This window comes from Candoia aspera, chromosome 18, assembly GCF_035149785.1.
Source record: "Candoia aspera isolate rCanAsp1 chromosome 18, rCanAsp1.hap2, whole genome shotgun sequence".
NCBI classification, from domain to species: Eukaryota; Metazoa; Chordata; class Lepidosauria; order Squamata; family Boidae; genus Candoia; species Candoia aspera.
In genome coordinates this window covers 1,786,692-1,808,385 of record NC_086170.1, presented here as the reverse complement: position 1 = coordinate 1,808,385, position 21,694 = coordinate 1,786,692, and the positions used below count along the sequence as shown (strand labels likewise).

Below are 21,694 nucleotides of genomic sequence, written 5' to 3'. Positions count from 1 at the left end.
TCTGGAGCCCAAATTTATTGACTGCACTTTCAGAACAGATCCTTTCCCTCCCTTCCACCTCGCGGCTCAGCAAAGGTGAGCTGAGACAATAACATCCGTGAATATAACCCAGGATCAGGCTAAGGCAACCTGGGGACAGAGAGGCGGCTGGGGAGGAAATTAGAAACTTGGTTCATCATAATTCCATTCAGTATTTGTAGGTGCGTGAGTTTTGCCTCATTTCAGTGGCCCCCCTGGTTGGTTTTTGAAAACTCTGCTGTAGTTATAACAAAGGAAATGAAATCAAGCGTTCTTCCGTTTGGCTCAGGGACAACCCTATCAGTCAACACACCCCCAAATAATGATAATATTATTGTAACTATTGGGCTCTTGCACGATACCATCCATCCCGTCTCCTCCCCGGAGGATGGAAACAAAAGCGCCCTTTCCATCTCCTTTTGCCTCCCTTTGGAAAAGAAAAGAAAAAAAAGATGGATTTATGCTTGAAAAAAATCTCCCAAATTGGAGGTTAGAGTTGAAGGGTTGAGGGAGGGTGGGAAGTTGCAGATAAAACCTATAATATTATCAATTTGAGGCTGGGAACAATTGTGGCACAGAGTTGCTTTATCCCCCTTTTGTCAAATTCCTTTTAGAGGGCTTTATCTATTCTTTTGACAACCTTACACAATCCCAGCTCTCCCCCCACCCCTGAGTTGGTTCGATTGCCAGTTTTATTCCTCCTCTTGTGACCAGGCTGCCTGGCTTTCAGAGGGCTGGTTGGGACCTGATTTTTACAAATATGAAAGAGAAGAGGTCCAGAGAGAAAAAAGAGGGTTAGGGCAGTCCCAGGTGTGGGTTAAATTTGCGAAACTGTGGTTTGCTTTGGAGTTTGCAGATTATGTCAGTGCTTGGCTTGGGCATGTCGTCTGAGCCCAGCCAATTGTGTGTTTTTTTTCCCTGCAAACCTCAGTTTCACAGATTCTGCATTTTCTAACAGTGATTGTATCTGTGTTGACCCCGAATGTGAGTTTTTGCTTCGGAAAATAAAACTGCATCTTTGCAGTTCACTTAACTGAAACATGCAGTTTGCACAGCATGCTAAGAGTTAGGCGTTTTTTCTTTTTTTTGTCAGCTTGGTTTTTTGATGGTTATTGTGGTATTTCCTACAATATTAAGTGCAGGAAGCTGTTTTAGCCCCAATTGGCTGCAACAAATTTTGCTCCAGAATAAACCACACAGTATTCACTCTGCTTAAAATTTGTTGCAGCCAATTGGGGCTAAAACAGCTTCCTGCACTTAATATTGTAGGAAATACCACAATAACCATCTACTGTCTTACTTTCAAACTTTGCAGATCTCCACCACCAACAAAACTTCCATGCAGTTTGTCCAACTGTCACTGCTGATTGCTTAATGTATTGAGTGTTTTTTCCCAAGCTTCATTTAGGGTTACCTTCCAGGATATTTAAAGCTGCAATCTAATACTAGCCATTTTGGAAAATATGCCCCTTCCGTGTCCAGATTATTCTTGTTCTTCCCCTCTTATACTGTACTTGGCTGATTTCAGGAAGCTAGGTAGTGTCAGCCCTGGTTATTGTGTGGATGGGCAACATCACAAAATCCCCAGGTGGGAACGTAGACTGGGGAGTCAAAAAACTAACCTCAGAAGAGATTTTGGTTCTGTGGCCAGGAAAACCCCACGGAGGAGCCGATGGAGTTAACTGAAGGAAACTTTATCTAGTTTAAGTATCTTTGGAATTATGCTTAACACATGGAAAAGTGGCAAAGCTCACTTTTTGTCGCTAGGGGCCAATGACAACATCCCAAGTTGCCTGGCACAACTGAAGGGAGCCTTGCCCAATCTGAGACCTCCCTTGCCAGCGTGAGCTTCACCCTCACCCAGTCCAGGGTCTCCCTCTGTAACTAACCCAATGGGAAAGAGATTCTCTGGGTTTTCAGAAATGCTTAGGCCCCTGGCATTTACCTTGTGGGCATTCAGACAATGCAAAAAGAGACTCTGGTGGGTTAAAGATAGTTGGCATGGGCAGATTTCCTTGCTGAAGTTTGGGCAGGGATGGGATCCTGTTCTCTGCTGCACCCAGGAAACCCTTGACTTCTATTATGGTTCAAAATATGCTGATGGAGCGATGCATTGCTGGGCAGCAAGACAGGATATAAATCAAACGAACAAACAACACAGGTGAATTATGCCCAGCTGGAATTCTTTCAGGCTTGTGTGAAACCTTGCAGATATTCTGGTTGGTGGGTCCTATCTCTCTTCTCTCCCCGAAAGACCACACAGCAGCCGTTTACAAAATAAGAGCAGTGCAATGCCAAAATCCTGGAGTCTTAAAAGTATAGAAGGCGATTGAAATATTTAATGAGTTTCTGTGAGTGTGCGTGCATGCGGGCAAGGGGGGGTTGCTTAGAGCTATCCCTATCTGAATGCAAGGGGTGTGGGGAAACTGCCCTGCACAATCCCGAACTGATTGAAAAGGGGCAAATTTCGGCAGCAAAGCCCAGCCCAGACTGGAGCTTCTGAATTCAGGTGGGGTGGGGGCATTTCACTGAAATCAGTGCAGGAGTTGGCCTGGAAAGCAGGCCAGACTGAGATTTAAAAACCCCTCTTTGCAAGCCTGATTCAATACTCCGGAAATAATGAAGAGTAATTGCAAGAACAGGGATGCCAGAAGCGTCTGGGGGCATCTTCCCTGGCAAGGGAGAAATGAGGAGGGGGCTGTCAATTTGCAGAAGCTGCTGTGTCTCTCCCTGCTCTGGCCCAAACATCTGCCCTTGGAATCTGAGCCAGCAGATGGAGGCTGGCTCAGCAGGGCAGGAAAGAAACTCATTTTGCCGACAATGGGGGCTTCCCACTTCCCAGTCGCTCGCGGCATGGTGGCTGGCGAGCACAGCTTGGCTTTGCGCCGTCTCATACATCATCCCGGCCCCTGCCAAGTCCCGCTGATGCGCTCCTTTGGCAACATAGGTAGAGCTGTTGCTGCCCATCGGCTCGGAAACGCAACTCTGGGCCCGCTCACAGCCAGCAACAATAGGAGCCGGGCCTGTCTGGGAGCAGCGATTGTGGGCTTTTGTCGTCTTTTCAGCATCCTTCCAAGCAAAGTTGTCGTACAGACGGTGGGGCATCGCTCAGCCAGGCGGTGGCATGAATGCTGCACCTGTGCCGTGCCTTGGCAGGATGACCAGCTCGCTCGACACGATGCCCGGGGGAATTCGGGCTCCCATTTAGGTGACATTGAACCCATAGCAAAATTCTTTGCTTGGCATATGTATGAAAGCTGCCGTGGACCCCTCGGGAAGAAGGATGGTGTGGTTGGCATACTGTTGCTAGCTGTTTATGCAACGAACAGAACAAAGTTGTGTTTTCCCAGGCTTTTGGAAACTGCCACTTTCCCATCCGATCCACCATTTTGCAGCTGCTTCTGTAGTTGGCAGTTGCACCTTTGTTCAACGTTTCTGTCCCTGCTTTTGTTGCTTTTTGCTAGTTCTTTCGCCTTGGAGAGCGAAGAGCATGAAGTAGCTGGTTTCTCTTTAGGACTGGCCCTTGAAGTGCTTGGGGTGGAAAGGAAATGGCAGGGCGGGCCTGGCAAGCGGAATTTGGAGAGCTGATTTTGTTTGGCGTGAAAGAGAAGAAAAGGATTCCTTGGGAGGTGGTTATATTTTGACTGCAAAGGAGGAAGACAGGGCTTAGATACTTCCTTGTGCCCGGTCTTTGGTGGCAGAGGCACGTTGCTTTTTGTGCGAGGCAGTAAAATATTGTGGGCTGGCCCAAAAGTGGGGAGATTGGTAGCTTCCTGCCAGGTTTGAAAGTTTGCCATCTGCTCTAGTTCTTGCATTCTCCCTCCTGAAGTTTTGAGCTCAAGGCAGAGCAGCTGGTAGGTGGAAACAGACCAAGAATGCCAGCTAGTCTTGCCTCCCCCCCCAAAAAAAAACACTTTGAGCAACAGCTGGCGCACGGCGATGTGTCACGCAGTCCTCTGGCACTGAGGTGGGGACTGCCTCTCAAAGGGGGACGCCGCACTTGATTAATGACCCCATTTGCATCCAGCACGCTTCCCATGGGGCAGCTCTTGTACATGCCCAGGCTGAAACCCAGCATGGAAGGTGCCTATGTGTGGGGAGGGGGTGCTGCGTCCCTTGATGCTTGGTGGGAATGCCAAGATGGGGGTCCATTGTTTGGAAACGGAAGACGTGACCCATCGCGTGGCGGCCTGGAAAACGGGGGCAAGGCGCCGACTCCCTAAAAGCGTTGCCCGGAAATGTTCTGTCGCTGCGTGACCTCTGAAATAAATTCCAGTAGAAAAGATGGCTTGCTTGGAGTTTTCGGCCGCCCTGTTGTACCTGTGCTCCGGCGAGGTTGGTGCCAAAGGCGCCACGGCTGCAGCATTGGGGGCCCTTGGCCAGTGATGGAGTGCATAGTCCAGTTTGAAAGAGGATGGTGGTGCTGTGCACGCAAAGCCTCCCTGCCGCTTTTTCCCTTTTCATCTCCTTGAAAAGATCAGCTCTCAAGTGGAATTGCTTAAAATAAATGCTGGTTTAGGGGGACCGATAGCCGCTCTGCACGTTCCCCAACCTTCCGTCAGTGCCTCTCTAGGCAGACTCTCTCTGATCCCGGAGGTTCGTAATTTCTGTTTTGCTTTTTGCAGGTAAGGGAGCTGGAAACATGGCCTGCTCTCCCCTTTGGCTCTTCTCCGTCCTCCTCCTCCGTCCAACGGCCACCGGCGCGCTCAGCTCGGGACCCAGGATGGCCTCTAACTCCCCTGAAGATGACAATAGCTTCCCGAGCCGGGACCCTTGGATGCATTCCCTGAGGGTCGCCCCGTACCCCCACAAACAAGGGCCGGAGAACCAGCACGTGGACCACGACGGGATGCTCCCCGGGTCCCCAGGCTCCAGCGAAGTCGGCAATCCTCTGCTCCCGAGCTGGCCTGGCTTGGAGGGGCCAGAACTGAGGGTGATGGAACGCCCCGCCGACCTCCGGCAGAAAGATGCCTTCGTGGGCTTTGCGTTCCCATATCCCGAGCAGGAGAACCGCGCCCCGGCGCCCGAGAGGGGGAAGAAGCCGGCCCAGGCGCATCGGCGGCACAGCCGCAGGAAGAGACTGAAGCAGCATCGAGGTAGCCAGCCGCCACGGGGGGCAGAGGAAAGTGGGGTCCCCGATTTTCCACAAGGGGAGGGAAAACAAGGGAGGCGGCACGTTTTCCTGCACTGGAGGCATTTAGAAAACAGCTGGCTGGCCAACACCCCTCCCCATATTGGGTTGAGCGAGGGGTGGTTATAGATGATCTCTGAGATCCCTTTTCGGGCTCTCTTATGGCTTTTTCTGTTGGCTCCATTGTACTAGTGGCTGACAGTCACCCACTGAGAGCATACCCCTAGCATGAGGAGCAGTCTACCTGCTGGGCCCCAAAGCAAAGGCACTTTTGTAAATGGCTCGTCAGCTGCCTCAGAGCCCTTCCAGGGCCTAACTGCCAGCTGCGAGACTGTTTTGTAAAGCCTCCATGATCAGGGGCACTCTTCCACAGAATGGCAGACTGGAGAGGTCCCCTGCTACGGTTCTCGCCTCTTTCAGGGAAAGGCTCCAAGCTGAGACCGAGGGCCTTGGTGAAGAAGCCGGGCAACCTTGCTGAGCACCTCCGGCCCCTCCATGGGGAAGGGGCTTCGGCTGGCTTGGTCCCCACCTCCCTCCCCAGCCCCGCCCCCCAGATGTTGACCGAGGAGCCCTTCCCTGCCCGAGCCATCTCCTCTCGGCCCCAGCTCCACGCCTGGCAAGAGGGCGACGTCATGCCCACCCTGGACATGGCCCTCTTCGACTGGACCGACTACGAAGACCTCCGGCTGGACATGTGGCCGTCCAGCAGGAAGAAAGGTAACTGCTGCTTGTCAAGCAGGTGTCCAGAAAGGAGACCCAGCTGGGTTGGGGAAATCCGTGATGGGCCTGATGGTTAGATGGAGCCTCCATGGTTAGAAAATGTCTACCCCTTTTGAGCTGTTTCCCCTTCCTTCCTTCCTTCCTTCCTTCCTTCCTTCCTTCCTTCCTTCCTTCCTTCCTTTCTTTTTCTTTTTCCTTCTTCCCTCCCTCCCTCTTTCTTTTTTTCCTCCCTCCCTCCTCCTTCCTTCTTTCTTTCTTTCTTACCCACACTTTTGTTGTGCCAGAGAAATGGCAGAGCCAGAGAGGGGGCAACGAGACGTCGTCCGCCGAAGGGGAGCCCTGCGATCATCACCTCGACTGCCTCTCAGGTGGGTGCCACTTTCCATGAGGACTAGCCTCGCCAGAAGGGGGAGCCGCAAGCCAGGGAGACGAGAGAGCCGAGCTTCCCCACCTGGCTGATTTGCAGGGGGGGAGAAACGATTCCATGCTAGTTCGGGGGTGCGTTAAACTGGGGTGTTTGCCCCGGCAGGCAGCTGCTGTGATCTGCGAGGACGCCTCTGCAAGCTGCATAACCGTGGCCTGAACAACAAGTGTTATGACGACTGCATGTGCAGTGAAGGTACGGGGAGGTGTGTCCCGGCAAGGCGGCCCGTCGCTTGGGGACACAATGGGGGGGTCGCACCTTCCTTCTTTGGAGACCCCTCCCCTAAATGTGGCTCAAAGCTTTTCTCTCCCCCGCTAGGTCTCCGCTGCTACGCCAAATTCCACCGGAATCGAAGGGTCATCCGACGGAAAGGCCGCTGCGTAGAGCCAGAATCCGCAGACAGAGATCAAGGATCGTTTGTTAATGTCTAGGACAGGGTTTCTCAACCTTGGCGGCTTTCAGATGCGTGGACTTCAACTCCCAGAATTCCCCAGCCAGCAGCTGGCTGGGGAATTCTGGAGTTGAAATCCACGCATCTGAAAGCCGCCAAGGTTGAGAAACCCTGTTCTAGAAAGAGACTCCTGGGTTGAGGGGGCTGAGCAGTGGGCACTGTTAAGTCATCTGTCTGCACCCAAGTTATAAATTGAGTGCTGTAGGCCGAGCCCATCTGGGGTTGGCAGGGAAAACTTTCTGAAATAAATGGAGAAATTGGGTGTTTCTTCCCAAGGGATGAGGTTGCCTGCTGTGTGTCTCTGTGAGTCAGCGCTCTGGGGATATCTCTTTCCCTGCGCTGGGAGAGACTGGAGGCTGCCAGCTGAGCCAAGGAGGGCAGGACTTGCAAAAAGAGAGGCAGGTTCATCAGGGACTCATCCAGAGATGCAGGAGGCACCCTCTCATGGCCAAGGATTTCTTGAGAAAACATGGAAGGCTGTGAAACTCAATTGCTACGAAAGGCTAGTTTAACCTCCCCAATGGAGGGGCTACCCCCACCCCCAGGTCACCAGGCACTATTTGCCTGCTGTAGTGCACTTAGCTGCTTAAGAAACCATCAGGTCTAGAAACCTGACTCACAGCACATGAGTGAAGGACTCCCCCCCCTGCCCTATTTATTTCTGGTTTGTCTTTGTACACCTCTCCTGTTTGAGACTGATTTTTTCTGGCCAGTTTGCAGCAGCCAATTCATGGGGTCAGCTCCTTTGATTCTCCATCATTTGTCATGATTTCAGGAGACCCTTTCAGTGGGGGAGGGAGGAGGGAGAGAGAAATTAGCCTGGGTATGCCCGACACTCCATCGTGCGGACCCTGTGCCATGCTTGCATGTTTCGGTTTCGATGAGATGTAAATAAATACACTTCTCACAACATCACCTCTGGGTCTCCTTCCCTGAATGCGCTTAGATAAACCTGCGTGGGGGGGTTTAAAACTTATCTCAGCTTTTTCCCATCCACTGCCCCCACCCCCCGCGCTTGGAGCTCATTCTGCCAACCCTGACCTTGCGTTTTTGGCCATTCTTTGGCCAACCTTGACCTTGCATTCTCTGCACCGGAAAATCTTTGAATATCCCGTTGCCGCACCTTCCTGGTGGGGGTGGGTGGGGGGAGCTGCAGGTTATTCCTCAGCCAGCATATTCCTCCAAGGAAGACAAACAGCCTCTGGGCGGGGCAGGGGGGCATCTTTCAAACCTTCCCTGTATATAAATTGCTAAACACTTTTATAAATAAAAGTTTATTTTAGAAATACCCTTGGCCACAACATGTATGCATTGGTGCATCCAGTGCAATCTGCCCCCCGCCCGCCCCCGGTAGAAAACGCTGCTACACTGGGTGGAGGGTGATCAGTTTGCTATATTATTTATAGCAATATTACCCTGTCGCGATGGTGACGCTTCCTGTCCCGCAGCTGGCGGCGCGGAAGGGAGAGCCCTCTGCACGGGCTCAGAGGCTCCCTGCTCCGGAGTGGCTCCGCGTCCCAGCCTGGCCGCGCTTTGACGCTGCCCCTTCCCGGATGCGGAGAGCGGGAGGGAGGCAGGCCGGGGGGCCGGCCGGCAGCCGCGGGGCGGGGCTGGCCGGGAAAGAAGAAGGGGAAGGCGGCAGCGGCGGCTCCAGCTGTGTTACGCTGCCCGGGCTCCGTCGGCATGGAGGTCCCCGCCGTTAACCTGAAGGTAGGTCGAGGCTGAAGCCGGCCAAACCCGGGTGCGGAGGCTGCGGGCATGCCCTTCGCGGCCGCGTCCCCACGACCTCTTAACCCGGGAGGGGACCCGGTCTGCCAGCGGGCTCAGCTTGCACAGCGGGAACGTGGGGCCGTTTCCTCGCGGCTCGGCGTGTCGGAGGAACCCGGAAGGTGGGTGGATGCGGGCGACGGGAGAAGAAGCGGGTTGTGCGAACGCTGACCGGCCGCCGCCGCCTCTCCAGCGTGGGAAAAGGGGTGGGTGGGCGCTGCAGGGATGCAAAACGCGGGGCGCGTTGGAGAAGAGGTGGGGAGAGCGCCTGGATTGGGGTGAAGGTGGGAGCCGAGCCTGTGCCGGCAAGAAGAGTGGGGCGGCGCGAGGGTGTGCAAAGGGGAGGGTGTGATGGCAGCGGAGTGCAAGCAAGCCTGTGGAAGTGTGCAGGGAAGCGGGAAGGCACACGGGGGTGCAAGGGGGGTAACTAGGGGGCTGTGGGGCGAAGATGCAAACAGCCAGGCCTTTGGGCTCCTGGGGTAGCTTCAGGCGTTTCTATCCATCTGACACCCCTGCAAGGTAGGCACCCTTCGGCTCCATCTTTCAATGGGGAAAAGGGAGAGCCCTTTAAAGTCTTGTGAATGCCTCCACGGCTGTTGGGCGGGATTGGAGCTGCAAGTTTCCTGGCACATGCTCAGCAGCAGACCTCTGCAGGAAGCCAGTGCGCGATAGGGAGCAGAGCGGCGAGCGTGGAAGCTGGTGGCCGAGCAAGGAACTCTGATGGGCCGGGAAGAGGGTGCCTGTTGGGGTGGGGGACTGGGAATTTCTCTTGGCCCATCTCCAAGTGACGGCCGCCTTGTGCGGGCAGCCCGTGGTGCAACACAGCAGGTGTATTGGGCAGTTTCTCAGCCGGAAAGGGGGAAAACGCTACTTTGCAGCACATCCAATGCTGGTTTGCACCAACGGCATCTGAAGACCAATCTCATGGGCCCCAAACCATGGCTTAGACCTTCTCCCCCACTTTAGCAGGCTGTTCAGTGTCACACGGTTTCATTCACATGCAGCTGAACTGTGCACTGTAAATAGAAAGGCAGCACTACAGGGCCACTTGAGACTCCCACCTTGATGTGCTAGCTTTTTAAATGCAGGGAGGCTGCTGCATGGTAACCTTGCAAATAGGACGCCCAGTTTCCAAGAGATTCCAGCGGGGTGATGCTGTTATACTTTGTTTCTGAAATCACAGAAACCTTGAGGGGGGAGGGTTTGAATAAAATGGGTGTCTTTGTCTGTGAGAAGTTACACTTTCTTTTTCTCCCTGCTGTTTAGTCCTAGCATTCAGGGCAGAGAGCTGGCTCGGGTTCAAGGCAGAGTGGAAGACGTTGACCAACAATTATTAACTTTATACTGTATGGGGAAAAAGAAGATGGTGTGGTGCATCTTAACTACTTGCCTGGCTGTTAATTAACACTCTTGATTTCTCTGCAAAGGAAGGGCACGTACCAGGAGAAGGGGCATTGATCAGCAGAGCTTTTAAAAAATATTTTTTCTGGGCCTTAATTGGGTTGTGTTGTTTGTAGATGTTTTGAGGAAAGTCCCTAGCATTGGGAAACAGGCTGTGCTTGGAACTCACCTGCTGAAGAGGCAAGCCAGGAGTAGCTTGCTGAAAAGGCAAGCCACTGGTAGAAATTTGGTTCCCTGTTGTGGGATGTGTGTCAGATCCCTATCCCAGCCAGCTTGGCCATGCGGACAAAGGTGGATTAATGGAGCCTCCTTGTTCAGAGCTAATCTACATTGAAATGGCATGACGTTTTGGGCAAACGCTGATGGAGCGTTATCTTGGTTTGCTTAGAGGCTCAGCCAGAAGCTGGCTCCGAGGAAACTGTTAATGCAGCAGCCCATCTTGCGATCTTATCATCTGCAAAAATTTCACAATTGCCTAAAGCGACAGAATCCATGGAGTTCCCCACCCCCTGGCGCGTTTCTTTCTGAGTATGTGGAAATAGAGAGTTGAGTCATTTGTTTTTAAGGGAATGGTTCGGATGCAGCAGAAGCAAAGCGTGACATCAGAAAGCGGGGAAGACACCAGCAGGGTGGAGAAAAACAGAATCACCGGATTTTTTACCTGTCAGAGTCACTAGGTTTTCCTGGGGTGGAAAAAAGCTGACTCCATGAGCAGCACCCAATTTTTTTTTTCCTTCCTCATTCCAGGTCTGTGTGTGTGTGGTGGCTCTGGTTTATATTCTGGTTTATAAACCTTCCTGGTTTATATTTTGGCTGTGGACAATAATGATTTGGAAAACCTGCTCTCTACAATTGTGCAAAGCAAAAAGCTTTTTTCCTTCCTTCCTTCCTCTCTCCAAAGATAGGATATAAATATATAAATAATATAATATATTACAATGTAAATCACATAACAACAACAGTCTTAAGCCATGATTTACATTTTCTTCAAGCAACTCAGCTTTGCTGAAAGAATCTGCGAGTTTGGGAACTGCACGGAAGTGTTAAAGCTTGTGGCTTCTGTGATCCTGGGAAAGTTTACACACCCATGTTGAAGAGATTGGCTTGCGGCATGAGGGCCTGGTGATGCCCTAGACGTAAGTGAGCCTGTTTGGAGCCCTGAAGTGGAAAGGCCAGGCGGGGTCGTCCTCGACTGCTATTGGCCGAATTGCTCTGATGTCAGAGCAGTACAAGAAGCTGGAAATCTTCCTTTGAATACATCCTATATATCACTGATCTATTTCCTCTTAAATGAGGACAATAACCAGATCAGATAAATTCAAGGAGAATGCAATGGTTATGTCTTTAGGGAGCTTATGGAATATAGCAGCAAATTTATTTGTTTATTTATTATTTTAAACGCCACCCAACCTCAGATCAACATTGGGTTGCCCACAGCATAAATACAAAACCAGAAAAATAGAGCGTATAGCAGTAAAAAGGATGGTGAGTCTGGTGAATAAGACCCACACATGGGAAAAACATAGACCGTGGAGCCACCCAGATCTCAGGAATAACCTCATTCCAGAGGGCAGGTGCTATGACAGGTGCTCTGTTGGGTCGAATCAGCTGGGCTGACCCCACAGGGGATAGGCAGGCCCTCAAGGAACCAGGCCCGCTGCCATGTTGGTCTTTAGAGTCATAACCAGCACCGTGAATCGCACCCAGAAGCAAACGGAAGCAGTGCAGCTCGCGAAAGAGGGGTGCCACGTGGGCATACCGAATGCACTGTTGCATTCTGGACCAGTTGAAGCCTCCAGGTGGTCTTCAAGGGCAGCCCCAGGCAGAGTGTGTTGCAGCAATCAAATCATGAGGGGGCAAGGGCATGAGTGACTGTCCTGATCTAGGAAAAGGCACAATTGGCACATTGGATGACGCTGGGCAAAAGTCTTCCTGGCCACAGCTGCTCTTGAGTCCAGGAAGACCCCCAATTGCACAGCACTTGTGAATGGGAAGGTACAACCCCATCCAAGGTCAGAGAAGAAATATCCCACATCTAGGTTGACCCCCCTGCACAGCCACTCGGTCTTGGCAGGGTGGAGTCAGCCATTTCCCCCCGATCCAGATCCACACAGGCTCCGGAACAGGCTGAAAAGCATCCGTAAAAATTATGCTTTTGGAACTGAGAATGTTTTCAACAAGGTCTTGATGTTGTGAAAGCTACCATCCCTGGTTGGGTTTTTTGTTTCCTTGGGGAAAAATGCAATTAAGGATTATGAAACATTTATTTCCCTCCCTGTAGTCACACAACCCTCCCCCTCCTATTTTAATTTTGGAAGCCGCAAGGGGGCAATTAAGTTTGTCAAATGTGGGCTGTGCGTGCACCATGCTTTTCATTTTAATAACCCTGCTCTCCAAACACCGTGGGTGGGGGCCACGTTTTTAATTAGTTGAGGGGTTTTTTTTATGAGTGTTACTTCTGTGAGATCCCTCTAGCCCTTGAAGTCTTGCTGGTTCGTATAAGCAGATTTTTTTTCCAGCTGTCGAAATGATAAATACATCACAATATATTTCTCTCTCTCCTTTCTTGAATTAGGACTTTTGAATGAGAATTAATAGCAGGTAGTTGGCGTAGAAACAAGCCAGTTTATGACCTCCAATTTGTCCAAATTTCAATCTTTGTCATCTAAGTTTCAGCTACAACTGGCACCTAAGAAGAGCTTAATCTCTTTGAGAAATTTATTTAGGAACATTTATTTGTTTGTTTATTTATTCGATTTCTATAGCCGCCCATCTCAACAAGTGACAATAATTTGTATTATTTCCAGAGCCAACCAGTATTTTAAGCTAGTATAGAAGCAGTCTAGAGGTTAAAGAAGGCTGTTTGACACTTGCTTAGAAGCATTTTTTAGGAATGCAAGACCCATATTCTTGCTGCGTCAAGGAAAAGCCTTAACCATCTATTAGCAAATACTGGCGTCTGGCATTTAGGATGGGCAGCTGTTCAGCAATAGAAAGTGAAATGTGTTTCAATGTAAGTCTGGCTGTGGGAAGGAAGAAATTGTGGGGGAAAACCAAAAGGAAGTTTTGCATAAAAGGAGTGATTTATGGTTTTTAAGCAGATGCTGTTCACTTGGCCTGCTGGACTTTTAGGAACTAGCCATTTTTTAAAAAAAGGATCCATTTCTGCAGATATTATTCAGAGGTGGTGCAGCTGTGTTCAGGACGCATCTCCCTATCTAGCCTTCCAGTTTTCCAGATGTGTTCATAGACAGCTGCCCCACTGGTTTATTGTTCCTGAATTTTAGGGCACAGCATTCATTTATTGGTTGCTGGGTAGCTTTTTGTCATTCTGGGAATGCAAACCAGGTGTGATTCCTGCCACAGACTTAAATTAAATTATGCTCTGGATCTGAATTGTTCTTATTTTTTAATCCTCTCGGCTTAATGTTCCTATGCAGATGTTTTCAGCTTTGCCGGATCTGCCATCTCATGGTATTACTAATTGTCTTACATTTAGTTTTTTTAAACTGCCTAGAACCAGCAATGGGGAATGTGTGGTATGTGAAAAAAACATATTTTAAAAAATGAATAAAACCAGAATTCTTGCTTGCTTGCTCATTTTAGGTCAAGGTACAAACTTCCTGCTTCCCTGGCTTTCTAGTTTTCAGTGAATTCCTCTCTGCCATAACCAAGATAATTCATTGAGTAAATTATGCCTGAGATCAATATTATGCATGGCATAAAACTGGCTTGTAAGCCCTTTTCACATAAAATAAATGTTCCTGTGAAATAATTAGGCCACATTTTTTGTCGCTGGGCTTGGAGAAAACGCCTAGGAATGCAGCAGGAATATATCTCAGGGTGGTGCAGATTTGTTGTACTAGTGTAAAGCTTTTTTGAAGTGTGTGTACGAGTGAGTGAGCATGTATGCTTATGCGCCATGCCTTTCCCCAACCTGGTACCCCCCAGATGAGCTCAGATCCAAAATTGTGAGTTTGGCAGCCCAGCATGCTTTTAAACAGTTGCCTTAAAAAAAAAAATCTGGAATTGGTAGGGACTTGGGCAAAAGGGGGCAATGGTGGAAGTTCCCAGTTGAAACCTTGAGACAAGAAAAGTTGGTCAAAATGGGTATTTTAAGAAAGTTCGTGCCAATTATTCCTTTTTTGCTTTTAGGCCATTGTCCTGGTTCACTGGCTGCTGACCATATGGTGAGTGACTTGGATGCCCTCTGGAGCTTTGCGATTTCTGGGAATGGTCGCCTATGATGTCTGCCACAGACGCATCTTGCGTCCTGGGCCGTAAACTTATTTCTTAAAAGTAGCACGGTGACCCTGTCCTTAAAGCTGTGGGTAGAAAGTCTGACTTTGATATAAAAGTCAGGGTTAAACAGCTGCAGGTTGGCGAAAGGTGTTAGTCACAAGGGAAACCAGAGAACCCTGTGCGGGGCAGGGAAAGTGCAGCTGGTCGGCAACAAGACGGGGGTAGTTTTGGGAAATGGGCCAAGCTTCTGGATTTTCTCAGTCTTCTGAAAGCGTCACTATTTTAAAAGACATTGCAGCTTTCTCCTGCCTTGTCTTTCAAGATGGCAAGGCCCCTCGCACATTTTAAAGGGTTATGAATAGGTTGATCTCATGTGCCAACTGGGGAGAAAACAGCTGTCTCAGATGCCTTCGAGTTACATTACTATTGTTATTAATATATTTATTATTTAGATTTATATCCCACTCGAGGCAGTGTTTCTAGTGCAGTCTCCTACTTTTCCTCACAACAGCCCTGTGAGGTAGACTGGGATGGGAGAGCGCATGGATGAAAGGTCTTCTCTGCTCACAGGGGCTGCATGGTGCAATGGCTGCCAAGCACCTACGCCTGGAGCAACTTCACCATTCTCGCCCTGGGCGTCTGGGCGATCGCTCAGAGGGATTCGGTTGATGCCATCTTCATGGTTCGTGAATCTTTGTTTGAGGTGGAAAACTGAAAGGAGGGTCGTCGGGAGGGTGTCAGGGCAAAACCTGGGCTGGCTGGCCCTGATTGCCTTGAAAGTGTCATCTTTCGGGAGCCTCTGAAGGCGCACAGATTGCAACCCTAACCCTGATCAGTGTCCAATGTTTGCTCCCATCCTCCTGGCCAGCTGGGGACGATGGGAACTGCTGTCTGCAGCATCGGCAGGCAGCTGGCTCTATTGGTTTGGCCTTGTAAGGTCTGAAGAAAGAGCCGAATCGGTCCAGAGTCTGACGCCCAACCAGGGCAGGCCAGCCCAAATTCGCCAGCGTGGACGAGAACGGGGGCCGTGGCAGCGGCCGGGGTGGGCAGCGATGATGTCTCCCGTGTGTTTCTCCTCCCCAGTTCCTCACCGGCCTGCTGCTCACCATCCTGACGGACATTGTCCACTTCAGCCTCTACTACCAGCGCTCGGAGAAGTGGCTGACCGACACCGTGCGCTTCTGCACCGGCATGGCCATTTTCAGCCTGCTCCTCAAGCCGTTGTCCTGCTTCTTCGCCTACCAGATGTACCGAGAGCGGGGCGGGGAGTACGCCCTGAGCCTAGGTAGGCCGGGAAGGTCTCGCCTCTCCAAGCACATCCTGGGCACGGTCCCGTCTCCTCCGCGAGCGCGGTTTTCGTCCCCTTGGTCTGTTTTTGTGCACAACTGGGAATGGTTGTTGCCCTCTGCTTTTCCATCGCTCCCCTCGCTGGTCCATCTCTGGCCCTCGGTTCTTCTGCTTTCTCCATTTCCACCAGGCGCTCCAGCCCTTTCTGTTTTTTTTTTCTCTTCTTCTTTTATTCGGTTTCTCTTCCGTTGCAGAGCTGGAGACCCCACCGGACAGCCGCTTGATCCGGGATAATAGTGATTGCAACGCTTTGCCCCTCCTGCGTCGCTTTTGAAGTCAGCTTTCCCTTTAATTTATTGGTTGTTTCCCTTTGCCTGTGGCTCACTGTTTGCAAAATGCCTCCTTCTCCTCCACCTTCTCCACCTCCTTCATCTTCTCCCCCATCTTTTCTCCATTTCCCCCTCCTCCTGCTGTTAGAAGGTCCACAGACCGGAGGCACAAAGCCCTCTGAAACTGAAGAATTTCTCCGGGGCTGCAGAAGTTTAATCATCTTCCGAGGGCCTAAGGAAGCTGGCTTTTTGCCTTGTACAAAGGTGCAGAACTGGGACTTTATCAAGATACCTTTCTGCCCTTTACCACGTTACCATCCCATGAAGGAAGCCATTGAAGCACTGTCGTTACCGTTGTAATTAAGTCGGCCTCGGTGGGTCTACCTTCATGTGTCAAGAGCACCTCTGCAGGGACAGGCAATTCAGTTTTATCCCTTTCTTCTCTCCGCATGATTCATGACTGGGGCCCCAGCCATGCACACACCCCTGTGCCACAACCGCAAGCTACGCTTTTTCTTTTTGCCAGCAGGACAAGTGCTCTCTCTCCTTGTGGTGAGGTTTCCCTGTGGTTGAGATCAGTGTCAAAACTCACCCGTGGTTCTGAATGTTCATAAGCTCTTAATGTACTTTGTATATCTAAACACCCCCCAAAATTAAATCTACTCCAAGGTTATTTCACCTGCCTTCAAACAGCTGTTACAATGCTTTTTCTAAAAGTTCTCTTAAAAGGTCATCTTGCTTACTGGGGAAAGAAAATCAGCCTTTCTTCAAATTACATTTTCACCTACAATTCAATGCGGCGGGCGGGGGTTAGTTTATTGGGTTTAATATTTGCGGGCTGAAAAAGGATGATAAAGCTGTTCTTTCTGAAATGGTGATTGAAAGAACATTTTACTAATTTTACTCTCAAACTGTGGCTCAGTAGATGTCTGGCTGTGCCACAGTTGTGATGCTCCTTGGAGTACAGTGTGCAGGTTTGTACTTAAAGCGCAGCGCATCGCCAGAGGATCAGACGTAGCTGGAAGTAGCTGACAAGCCGGCTGTGTTCTTCAAATATTTATTTCTTTGTCTGCTTTTCCAACTCTGAGACCTTCCTGAATTATCTCTTCTTTCCTTGATGTGGAGGATGCATGAAGAAACGTTGCCCGCTTGGATGAGAGATCTGTGCGCACGCCAGTGTGATCTCTTTCCACCCCACGTTCTTTTTCAAAATCCAGCAATATGGAGGCTGCAAATATGCAATATTAAAGCAGTCTTTTGCAAAGCTGTGTTACCAGCTGCATCCTCATACCGAACACAGCTATTAACAGTTTCTTCATATGGGGGCATTGGCTTTGGAGAAGAGTGAGGGGTTCTTAAGGGGGCGTAATGGTGCAAATGTCCGGGTGTTCCTTTGCACAGTTCTTTGCACTTTCTAAGAAGACAGGAAGAGCTTTGCTAGATCAGGCCTCGCCTCTCAAGCCTGGCACACGTTTCCAATTCCTTAGGAAAAGTGCACACAGGAGGTGGCTTCCAGACATATTCCTCCGTGTGTCTTTGGCCAATCTGACCATCAAATTGGTTACTACGATACGGTGCCAATGGGAATGTGCAGTTGTTAGACCACAAGTCCCATAATTCTCTACCCTCGCCAGGTAAATTGGAACTCTTGGGGTTTAGGGATCCCATAATATTTGGATGGCTCCCTGTTCAGACTTGGAGCTGTGTTTTTCTTGGATTCTTCAAAATGGGGCAGTATTAGCAGTCCCTAAAGCTATTCCCAAAGGATATGAGCTCTGTGTCTTGAAACCAATTCGGCACAAATTTATCGGTTGTTCTCTGGACCTGTTTACGGGCGTCTCAAAGACCCATGGAAATACCAAGGTACTTTGAAGGTTGGCTGCCTCCATCTTGGGAGGTTTTGTTATTTTTCACGCATCAGAAGCATCCATCGGTCTGGCTTCTGTTAATCTGTGGAATTTAGTGAATGTTCTCAGATCGCATGGAGGCAACCTCAGCTAATGGGTGGTGCAACGGGCTGAAGCGAGGGCCCCTGTACAAATGGGATTTGGGCCACGCTAAAGTGAAGTCAACCCAACCCACAACAGGGTGGTTTAACTGGCACCTGGGGTTTCAAGGGATGTGCGGTACCTAAAGACAAACACATTTCCCCACGCAGAGATTGCCAGTCTCATGCATCTGTGGCCCAGCTGAGCTGCTTAAGAGACGCCCCTGCTCGTGAACAGATTGTGCTTTCGGACACCGATTCTGATGGCTGGTGGTTTTGGGCCACTTCTACGTTTGTTGATCCTCTGCTGGGAAGAACTGGGACCAAAGTGAGGCTTTGCCACTAAAGATGTTTCAATGTCGCCCCTGCAGGTGTGCTCGGCGTCAGCCAGGATACTAGTGCCTACCAGTCCATTGACACGCCAGGCCCACCACGCCCGTACCCCGACGTGGCCAGCAAAGTCACCCAGCCACTCCCTTACTGATGCCCGCTTGGGGGGCCGAAGAGGCCGACCGCTCTCCACACCGTCTTTGGAAAGCAGCTGGGGCCCTCCCTCCCTGTACACTGTTCCTGCTGGAGGGAAAGTTTTTTTTCTGGACAAAAGTCTGGCAGCCCTCTCCGACCCAGCATAGAACTGCCAGCCGCTTGGAAAATTGCGGTGTTTTAAAGTGTGAATATCCCCGGGGTCCCTCCAGCTTTAATTCCCCTGCCTTGTGGGATGCAGTTGCTGATAGTTTCTAAATCAGGGCAAAGGGATGGTGCGCCACCCTGGAATTCTTTGCACAGACTTCGCTGCCTTAAAGGGGTGCTTTTAATGATGCAAGGGGTGCCTGTTTCAAGCACAACTTTTCTGCGGCGGTGTCCAGCCCTGTTTGGATGTCGGCGCATGGAATTTGTGGCCAACCTGGCCTGGCTGGTGTTTGCAGAAGACGGATGTTGGAGGGATGGACAGATGGCTACCGAGGGCGGTAGCAGGAGGCGGTGAACTTCTCCCCGAGCACTGCCTTGGACAACGGCTTCTCTGCCCATGAGCCACCACTGTGCCTTCACATTCTTTTCCCTGGGCTTTGATTTTCAAGGTGCCTGAGAATTAAGATGGTTTTTAATAAAATGTTTCTCAACCCATTCTCAAAGGTCTCAATTGCTTAGAATTGTTTTTTATTGGGACTGAGTTTTCAGATTTCCTTGGGCCTGCCAAGAAGCACTCTGGGGGAGGAAGAAAAAGAGGAGAAGGCTAAATTGGGGAGGGGGTCTTTGGCCCATCAAAGACAGATGTACTCCAGCTCCCATCAGCCACTCTCAATAAGGCCTGGGACTGCATCGACTAAAAAATGGTGAATTTGGAGGAGAGAGGCCTCTGAGTCCTGTTTTTTTTTAAAGTCCTGTTTTTGCTGATGATTTACCCCCACGTGCAGCCTAAAACCCTTTTAAAATTTCCCCTACTAATGTTTTCTTTTGATTATAATTTTCTCTGACTTGGTTTGTTTCTGGAGTTTGGGGGCAGCTCGGATTACAGCTCCCAGCATTCCCAGTGAGGATGGGAATGATGGGTGCTGTAGCTGAACACATTGGAAGGGAAGATTGTGGCAAATTATAATACAGCGTTGAACCACATAAGAACAGAAAAAGGATATAGAGTGAGCGGAAAAGGCAGCCTGGTTTGATTGAATGTCGATTTTTTAAAAATAGAAATGTTTTGCTGTGTTTTAGGTGACTAAAAAGCAGTAAATTGCCCGTTTAGGAAAAATGCAAGGGTTGGGGTTGGATGGTGTGATTCTGCATCCTAGTTTTCTTCTCGTGCTTTGGATATCTTTTAGAGGCCTTGTTTCTGTTTTGCTTTTTGTCCTAGCAAGTTTGGGGGATTTATTTTATCAATTGAAACACTAGTTTTTAGAACAAACCAGATTTGCTGGCCTGGAGAAACATAGGCCAGTTTTTTTCTGCCCTGATGTCTCCATCATGGGGCTGAATGGGAATTGTGAACTCTTGAAGTCCTTGGCTTGGGAGGGGAAAGCTTCAGTGCAAGAATCTCCCCCAGTGCTTGAAAAAATGGTGAATGATGGACAAGGAGGCTGATGTCCCTTGTCTGCACTGCCCCTGATGTCAGTGATGTACGAGACTGTACTAGTGGATTCTGATCAAACTTTTAATGGTTTTAATTGTTTTTAATTTTATTCACATGAGTTTGCTTCTGTTGTCTGGATCTGTGAGCCGTCCAGTCACTGTGTGAGATGGGCGGCTATATAAATTGAAATAAATAGAAATAAGTAAATTTATATGAGTTTGGTTTTGTTGCTTTAATTTGTGAGCCACCCAGAGTCCCGTAGGTGAGACGGGCGGCTATATAAATTGAAATAAATTGAAATAAACTGGGAAGTGATTGGGGTACAAAACTGAAACATTCCTTTAGGTTCGCCAGATTCCATTTCATGGATTTTTTTTTTTCCCTAAGTGGGGGAACGAAGACTTCCTTCACACGTATTTCCCCTCCCGGGTCTTCCTCTTCAAGAAATGCTCGCATCCGAGGCTAAACGCTCTCGGCGCTGCCGGCCGTCGCGGGCTCCCTGCCGGGTCCCTTCACGGAGCATTAGGCGCGGCGGCCGTGCGAAGCCCCCCTGAGTCCCCCCGTTGCATTTCCGTCCGTTTAAAAGCCGGCGCGGGGAGTAAGGTGTGGGAGAGAAGCTGCAACGGAAAGCGGGGGGGGGGTCTTCCTAGCGGCCCCCCAGCCCGTTTCCCCCCGCCTCGCTTTTCCAGCAGGTGCACATCTGTTTTCTAAGCGAGGCTGCCGCGCAGGTAAGGTGTCCCCCCCGACGCCCTTTGCAAACTTCCTGAGAAGGAGGCTGTCATGTTTAGCTGCCTTGTGCCTAGCGCTTCCCATTCCCCAAATAAATCTGCAGTATTTTCTTTCTTTCTTTCTTTCTTTCTTTCTTTCTTTCTTTCTTTCTTTCTTTCTTTCTTTCTTTCTTTTTCTTTCTTTCTTTCTTTCTTTCTTTCTTTCCCAAATTATCAATAAATAAACATAAAGCCAACTGGGGAAAAAACTGACTTAAATGAAGCAGGATGGAATTATATAAAGGACACGAAGTATTTTTTCCAGTGCCTCCACTGTTGACTTAAAAGGGTTTGCAGTCTTTTGTTTGGGAAAACAGGCAGGTTTGCAAAAGAAAACAAAACTTCTGGAGCCTGTATCAGTGTTAGCATATACAGTCCTAAATATTGTGACTCACAGTGTATACTTTAAAAAAAATAAACAAGGAAGAGGCAGCCCTGTACCTTAAAAAAAGTGGGTTTCAGTAGTATGGCTAGTGGGAAGGGATTGTGGATGCTGTAGTGCGAAATATCTGGAGGGCAGCAGGTTGAGAGAGGCTAATGCCTGTAGAAAATGCTGAGACAGCGGATGCCATTTATGCGTTTATTTATGTGTGAAATTTATTTATTTATGAAAAAAAAACCATACGCCCAAGTTTCTAGTCCTCATGGCTGGCGAGGAGGTGCCTGGAATGTTAATGCTGTTTGCCTCCCTGGTTGTACCCCGTTTGCAGAGAGGGAAGCACCTCGCCAAAACTTCATTGCAGCCAAAGGCGGCTGCGAGGCTGGCCTTCCTGTGTTTCAGGCAACGCTTCTCCCCAGAGATGGAATTTCCCGAAAGGATCCAAACAGCTGCGAGGAAAGAGAACATCCCCCCGGCTTTAAGTTGCTGCGTGACCCCAAGGGGTAAGCTGCAGCCCCTTGAGGATTTGCGGTGAGGGTTTGGGATATAATTATATGTGACCCTAGAAGCAGCTTTCCTTTCTTGCTGATGCGCAGCGTGTGGGGGTTTCAGGTAGACTACCCCTGAACATGGAAGCTCTGCTTCTCTTTGTCGGAAATGCGGTGCTGGGTTAAATTAAAGCTCCGTGCCGTATTGAGGCTCTCTTCACACCCGCTGGAGTTTTCA

At 49.8% G+C, this 21,694-nt stretch overlaps 2 protein-coding genes across 3 annotated transcripts; both read left to right on the top strand.

Moving 5' to 3' along the window:
- The first annotated feature begins 4,604 nt into the window (after positions 1–4,604).
- On the top strand, positions 4,605–6,786 carry DRAXIN (dorsal inhibitory axon guidance protein). The gene is made up of 5 exons (XM_063317394.1): positions 4,605–5,114; positions 5,570–5,866; positions 6,154–6,237; positions 6,399–6,488; positions 6,612–6,786. The coding sequence occupies exons 1-5, from the start codon at positions 4,661–4,663 to the stop codon at positions 6,722–6,724; spliced, it is 1,038 nt and encodes a 345-aa protein (XP_063173464.1). The 5' UTR covers positions 4,605–4,660; the 3' UTR covers positions 6,725–6,786.
- Positions 6,787–8,358: 1,572 nt separating this feature from the next.
- AGTRAP (angiotensin II receptor associated protein) lies at positions 8,359–18,882 on the top strand. 2 transcript variants are annotated; one of them, XM_063317456.1, is made up of 5 exons: positions 8,359–8,454; positions 14,068–14,102; positions 14,725–14,836; positions 15,238–15,439; positions 18,129–18,882. In XM_063317456.1, exons 1-5 carry the CDS (start codon positions 8,428–8,430, stop codon positions 18,239–18,241), a joined length of 489 nt encoding a protein of 162 aa, XP_063173526.1. In that variant the 5' UTR covers positions 8,359–8,427; the 3' UTR covers positions 18,242–18,882. The 2 variants fall into 2 exon arrangements, with proteins under 2 accessions (XP_063173526.1, XP_063173527.1); XM_063317457.1 differs by lacking the exon at positions 14,068–14,102 and having other exon boundaries at positions 8,401–8,454.
- The last annotated feature ends 2,812 nt before the right edge of the window (positions 18,883–21,694 follow it).